Source organism: Halyomorpha halys, unplaced genomic scaffold, assembly GCF_000696795.3.
Source record: "Halyomorpha halys isolate HHAL.00 unplaced genomic scaffold, Hhal_1.1 Scaffold82.1, whole genome shotgun sequence".
NCBI classification, from domain to species: Eukaryota; Metazoa; Arthropoda; class Insecta; order Hemiptera; family Pentatomidae; genus Halyomorpha; species Halyomorpha halys.
This window is the reverse complement of record NW_027109449.1, coordinates 1,677,481-1,685,060: the sequence shown is the minus strand read 5'-3', so window position 1 is coordinate 1,685,060 and position 7,580 is coordinate 1,677,481. Positions and strand designations below refer to the sequence as shown.

At 29.5% G+C, this 7,580-nt stretch overlaps 1 protein-coding gene across 3 annotated transcripts in view; it reads right to left on the bottom strand.

Moving 5' to 3' along the window:
- Positions 1-7,580, bottom strand: part of LOC106692985 (E3 ubiquitin-protein ligase RNF103) — a 17,931-nt gene continuing 10,351 nt past the window's right edge. For all 3 annotated transcript variants that reach the window (XM_014439284.3, XM_014439285.3, XM_014439283.3), the window contains exons 5-7: positions 5,907-6,114; positions 3,601-3,836; positions 1-890 (exon numbers count right to left, since the gene is read on the bottom strand). In XM_014439284.3, the coding sequence (XP_014294770.1) occupies positions 150-890; positions 3,601-3,836; positions 5,907-6,114 (1,185 nt within the window). In that variant the 3' untranslated portion in view covers positions 1-149. The remainder of the gene's footprint in view (positions 891-3,600; positions 3,837-5,906; positions 6,115-7,580) is intronic.

Genomic DNA, 7,580 nt, shown 5'->3' with positions numbered 1-7,580 from the left:
TTCTTCTTTCCATATTCTTTCACTTCCTCACGATATACTCTTGGCTATTGAATAAAATCAAACAATTGCAGCTGAACATAAAGTCTTTGGTCCCTACTCGCTATCCCTATAATTGTTGGAGGCTGATAAATTCCTAGAAATAAGACATTTTAAGTGTGTTTCGGTTTATAAGCCGGCCATCTGCAAATTGGACAGTGGTGATTATCCCTTTGAAGCCAAATTAGGATGCACTTGTGGTGATAGTTATGTCCACAAGGAAGACCGCACAAGCTTACGTTTGTTCGATACTTTTCAAGACAAATAGCACATTCTGTTGTTTCAATGACAAGGGGCAGATCGCCTTTTGATAGAGTTTTAACAACTTCATCGCTGCTACCATCCATGAGTGTTTCTATCGCTTCAGGACTGTCCTTCTTGATTTTCTTAATGAACTTCCATACTCTCAAATTCTTGATGTAATCAGGAGAGGTGACAGGAGTAAGCCAAAATGAAGGTACTGCTAGACGCTCAATAAGAAGCCCTTCTTCCAATTCAAAATGTCCAACAGCTGGCTGAACAGACGGTCGGAAAAGGCAATCAATTTCCCACCAACTGTCTCTATTCGCTGAACGTGGAAGTTTAAGACTTGCCAGCCTTCCAAAAATAAAAAGTGAGGATATGAACAAAGGATAAGAACGAAGGAGGCAAAGCCAGTCTGAGCGGACCAAACTTCCTACATTGGAAAGTATGAACCACCGCAGCCAAGATGATGCCGATTTTCCAAAAAACGATAGTACAGGCCATCTTATAGCACCACAAACACAAAGCCAGCACGCAAACAACAAAAGATTATAGGTTACTATTGTCCAAATACTTGCTACGATAATTCTCCACCAGGAATCAGTAAATACCTGTAAAAAATTTATAACAGTCAATATTTTGAATAAATTATCACAATATTTAAAAATTAATTGTGGCAGTCTTAGGACTGGCGAACAGAAGTGAAACATCTGGAAAAGAAATAATGCATTAAAGTTTTATTATAAATGATCTTAAGTTACCTCTTATATCTTAAGCCAGAAAATATTTACAGAATAATAATAATTAGAATAGAACAGTCAATTCTAGCAGGAAAATTATTTATTATATATATATATATATATAATAGTTAACAATTATTTTTTGTTTCCTTTTGACCTCACCCCCGACCATCTCCTTTATAGTTTGAAAATGTTTGGTTTTTTAATTAAATTTTATGTCGGCACTATTTTCGCTCCTCCCCCCTTATCACAATTATCTAAGGTTCAATACTTTGCCACCGAACTTCTAACTCTCTCTCGCTTCCAAATGCCCGCACTGACAACACATACTGTCCTACGCCACTGGCTATTGCAACTGCTTGCAGCATTTTTTTTTTTTTGCCTTTTTATTCCTACCAAAATCACTCTTCAACCCCGCTGTGCAGCTCGAGGTGTGATGGCCTTACTTTACAGGTAAGTGTTCAAAATTACATATGTTTCAATTATAGTAAGCCCATTTTCATGAACCAGCTTATATTAGCACTTACTGCACCTAAATTATACAGAAACCTCACCTAACAGACATCTCTCCCCAATGGATAATCCTCTTAATAGACAATTATCAAAATGACCCATGCTTATTTTCTTGGTGTATTCTTACTTATCCGACAAGGGAAACCCTTTTATCCTCTCGCCAGTTGTTTTTCTTAACCTTGTCACATATTTAGGTTATTCTTCACACTATAACAGTTGAATCAAAGTTTGTTAATTTTGACCCACAATGATTATTAGCTAACATTATGTTTCTTTTGCCTCTATGTACCTAAGCAACATCAATTATTTAATTAATTTAGTGAATCAATTAATTCAATGATATAACATATTTAATTAAAATTATTAGAGCCGTTTTAAATTTATCAAGTAATTATCTATTATTAATTATAACTGCATAACCAAAAGCATTAATACAAAAAAAATCACATAGACAACCAACGATGCCACCTTTGTATAAGAACAGTGTGCAATAATGGTATATTAAAAATGATTAGTAAAAATAACAATTTATTTTTTTATAAAAGGAAGATGGTGTAGTAAAAAAAAAAAAAAAAACACCTCAAATAGTAATTAGGCAAAAAGATTTAAAATAATGTAAAAGTAAAGATAATAAATAATATTTTTGCTTCAAAATCTAACGTATTTGTTAACCCCCACTCCTCCATCCTGGTTGGCTTTCTCATCCACCTTCGGCTCATTCATTAGTTTTACTTCCATTCAGTAAAATGGGTGCTCTGTTTTGTTTATTCCTTTCCTTTTTCTTGACTTTTATTATTATTGACCTTATTTTTCTGTCTTTTAGTGTTAACTGTATTTTTATATTTCTTTTTTGTTTGTTATTTTCATTTTTGTCAATTGTCGAATACCTTTTTGTTTATTTATACTTTTCATGGTAAATCTTAATTTTAGTTGTTTATATATTTTTTGCCCTGCTTCAAAAAGTAGGGGTGAAACATTGGCTCACATTAAATAGTTAATTATTATTTGTTTTGTTTTTTTACCACACCCAGACCATTTTCCTTTTATATATTACACATGATCAATCAACAATCTTCCATGTTTTTTTTTTTTTTTAAGCTAATGTTAATTTGTTTTTATTTTGTTGAGATAAGTATTTATAAAAATGTTTATTATTTGATTAAAATAAACCACTTTATTTTAATAAACTTAGTCACTTTTTTTTATTTTTTAATTCTCATCACAATGTATATGAGCTTAAAATAATAATAAAAAAATTGAAATAGGGTTTTCAACAGTTTTTAGAACATTTTCTCAAATTTGTTAATTCTAAAAACAAAATTAAGTGGATAGATATGATTAGTTAATCCATCTTAATGATGTTCTTAAGAACTGTTGTTTTTCCTCAACGAACAGTTAAGAATTATTTGGGGAAAATAGCAGAAACAAACACCACTATCTATTCAGTTGTTCACATAGCCTTCAGCTGGTATTTATGTTGTAATATTCTCACTATTTTTTACCAGTTAAGTTTTTTTTTATTTATTTTAATGATTAAGCTTATAAATATTCTATTAATGCTTTCAAGTTATATTTTATGTATAAAAAAATTGTGATTTTCTCACCTGCAATCCTCTTATTTCCTATTGTTTGAAATAAATTATTTCAAATATTTATGTTTGAATCAAATATATTTAGTTCCCTTTAAGTTATATAGTAGAAGTTGGGTCATATTGACAATGAGTGACTAGTTACGTAATTTTTTAAATTGATTAATTAAGGTTAATAAAAACTATATTTGGAGAAAATCTATAAAATAAAGTTTTCAAGTTATTTTTTTTTTAAAAAAAAAAATTGTGATTTTCTCACCTGCAATTCTCTTATTTCCTAGTGTTTGAAATAAATTATTAGAAGTATTTATGTTTGCATTAAATATATTTAGTTCCCTTTAAGTTATAAAGTAGAAGTCGGGTCATGTCGACAATGAGTGACTAGTTACGTAATTTTTTAAACTTGATTAATTTAACCTTAATTAATAAAAATTATATTTGGAGAAAACCTATAAAATAAAAAGACTGATAATACTTGCCTGAGAGAAATGTAACATAGCAAACATGTTGACAAGGACTAGACTACATAAGAATATATCATTTATTTCTGGCTGAATACTTTTTAAAAAAGTGTTCATAGAAATCAGATTGAATTGTTCTTTTCTTCTCCTTCCATAAACAGACGTCTTTTCTGGGGTGATAATGAGATACAGCGGGATTTTTCCAATTTTCTGATCATCTTTTTTAACACTAAATATGCCAAAAGTTATTCTACCTGTAAGTACAAAAGTGACACTAATATAAATTCTAAAATCTAATAACCCAAATAAATATAAATACAAAAATATATATATATCAAGAATTAAACATCAAGTTGTAAATATAATTTAAGAATTATCGTGGATGTATGAGAAGTATATATGGACCAAATCAGTTATTCATCTCATTTTATTCGCCATGATGCCATAACCTGAATTATATACACTGGGTGCAGTTTCCTCCAGTCAACATTGTATAGCCTTCTAAATTTGTCCTTTTTTTGTCCAAATATTGTACGTATTTCATTTTCAAAATCCTTAAGGCACTGTTCTTCCCTTAGTGTAAGAGGTCACGTTTCACATCCATAAAGAACAGTAGGAAGGATATTAGTTTTGTGAATTTTAACTTCAAAGTTTTTGGACAGAAGGCGTGAGCTAAGCAATTTTGACATTGAAAAATAACAAGCATTTCCTGCTTTTAACCTCGTTTTTATTTCCTCATAAATTTTTCTAGTTATTGTAGAACCTAAATACTTAAACCTTTTTACGTTCAAATGTTTTTCCTCCTATATCTATATCACCAAAATTCTTCCCGTATCATGGAACTGTTTAGTAAAGATTATTCTGTATATGAAACCAAACATATGAAAGATGTAAAGGGTTCAGTCAGTAGAGTAGTAATGAACACAAATAAGTGAAACTTATTTAGTTTGGGGAGAAGTTTCAGGGCTAAAAAGAAAACTAGATAACAACCATAATGAATGAAAAATAATTAAAAAAACTTCTGAAGAGACACTCAAGGACGACACTTCTGGTGAGATGGCCTTATCAGATAGAGACAGATGGCAATATGATCAATCTGAATTATTATTATTATCATAATCATTAAAATCATAAATAAATTTATGGGTGGTGCGGCCAACAACTTATGGTAAGGCTTTTAGGTTATAAACATGGGTTTGACATAATTTTGTTTTACATTAAATAATTATCTTTTTCACGTATTTATAAATTCTATACTTAAAATATCTTCATAAAGAATCATTACTTTTCTTTTTATTGATAATATAGTTATTAATTAATTTTTTTTTTTTTGTAAGTTTTATATACAACTGAATATAATAGATAGAATTGAACTATACCTAAAACATATTTTAATTAAAACAAAAAACGAAGCGTGAGCGATCATCTTGCAATGATATTACATGTAAGAACTCCAGTTCATTACTTCTGCAATACTCTGCATGGCACAATGCTGTCGAGTGCAAGGCTCCATAATCACCTCGTCGAGGCCCCTGTATTCACCTTAAGGAGGTATTTACTAACATCTTTAGCTGCAGATTCCGACATTTTTCCTAGTTTGGAGCCACTCACAGATAAGACATTTTAAATACACATGTTTTCTCTATGTCAATTGATCATTTGACCATGTATTATATATTGTCATAATAACATTAATTTTATATTTTATTTTTTTACTATTGTAATATTCATATTTTTTCTTTAGGTTATGATTTAGTTTTATGATATGTTGATCTTTATGAAAATATTATCTTTCCTACTGGTTTGCAAAAATAAATATAATTCAGATATTTTGAGTTCTTTTACTGAAAAAACTTTAAATGTGGCAACTGACATATTTCTTTTTTTTTTTTTTAGGTGTTCCTAAAGTTAAACCCCCAATTAAGTATTTTGAATTAAGAAAACAGAAGTAAACAAAAATAAATATTTTATTTACTTCTGTGGAGTTGGTGTTTATACAATACAATATCGCTGAACACATTATTAATATTATAATTAATATATAATAAGCCGTTAGAAAAAAAATTCAATTATAAAAGTTTAAAGATTCAATTGGTCAAAATTAATTAACATAAATAATTTTAGATAATTATCTTCGATAATCATCTCATTGACAAATGCGTGAAACATAGCATATCTACTAATTATATATAAGTTGTCTTCATTTTATTATCAAGGCAATCATTCATTTTAATGTTAAACTTAATATTTTGAAACCAGTTAACAACACTCATAAGGGTAAAACTATTTACTAAAAAAGAAATAATGCACAAGAAATTACTTACCGGTAAATTTGATGCTTAGCGCAGCAAGGAAAAGAGGAGGATGCAACAGATGAGTGAAAAGCAAAACTTTAACAGCAAGGTTTGATTCAGAGGTCGAGGTGCTATTTTTGTTTCCACGGCTGTCCAACCACTCATTTTCAACTTCTCGTAAACTAGATACTTTTTTCACTCTCACAGAAAGTTCTTCACTTAACCATTCTATAATTGCCTAAAAATGAAAAAAAAATAATAATTTTTACTTCAGTCTTTTGTGATTAATATTTTTAAAGTTCTTATAAGTATATCGTTTTTAATTCCAACCTCCTATTGGGTTGTAAAATAAGTTCGTAGCATTTTTTACTGGTGATTTCAATAAAAACTTCAGATTCTTGTGAATATTTTTAACCAATTATATATGACCCATTTTGATCTATTACATGTTGCCAACTTTCAGGTAATTTTTTAATTCTTTCCTTCCAGAATTTTTTTTTTGCGCAATGAACTCCGCTATGTGCATTTTGCAGTCCTCGAGCGAATTAAAGTGTTTCCCGTTAAGGGAGTTCTGAAGGGCTAAAATAAGTGAAAATCTGTCAGGGGAAGGTCTAATGAATAGGGTGGATGGGAAACCACAGCCCAGCAAACTCCAATAATTTCTGCCGGGCCTGCAAAGACACGTAAGGATGGGCGTTGTCGTGATAGGAAAACTATGCCATTGCGATTAGCCATGCTGGACGCTTTTGCTCAACCGCTGCCTTTAATTGTTCTGAGCACAGTTCAGCCATATCCCGTTTCGTCGAGTGAGGGCTGTCTGTGACCAATGCTTGAATTTGGTCAACAGTTGAAGTACACTTTGAAGTCAACATTTCCGGTTCGGAACCGAGCAAACCACTTATGGACGGTGCTTTCTTCTAAGGCATCATCCCCATACACAATGCAAATTATGTTAACCATCTGTGCAGTAGATTTTCCTTTTCGAAATAAAAAATCATTACATGATGAAAATGAATTTTTTTCTCTTCAATTTTGAGCAAGCAAAATACCACTTAAAGATAAGGAATCTTGGTTAAACTGATGTATAAAAGCACCTTAACTAATCCTTTTTTAGAATATGTAAACATTATTGATCAGGTAAATATGATTTTATAAACACAAAGAGGATTAAATTGAAATATATAAAAATTCTACGAACTTATTTTACAACCTAATATTATCCTTAATTAACAAAACAAACCATTCATATAATTGAATATTATTTTTCATTAAACAGAAACAAATGTTTTTTTGACTGCATTAAAATCCAAATAATGTTTTAATTTTGAATAATTAAACATATTAAAAAATTCATTTGGCTAAGTAAAAGCATAAATAATAGCGAAACCGCATTTTTTTTTTAAATATTAGAAAAATAATAATGAAATAAAATTCTCTGATTCGGGGAAAAAAATAATATAAGTGTCTATAGCATTACGAACTTAATCTTTTGTTCTGAGAGTATGTATAAAAATGATAAATTTTAACTATCAGTAATTTTTTTTTCTTCTATACATATTGAGTAAACAACATAATATTTTCTGGCTCATTAAGTAATTACTTAAATTCTAATGGAAGCTTTAGACCTTACATTTATTTATTTATAATGTTAAAAACATATCTAAACTATAAATATCTATAATTTATAAAATGAAAAAAAATTGT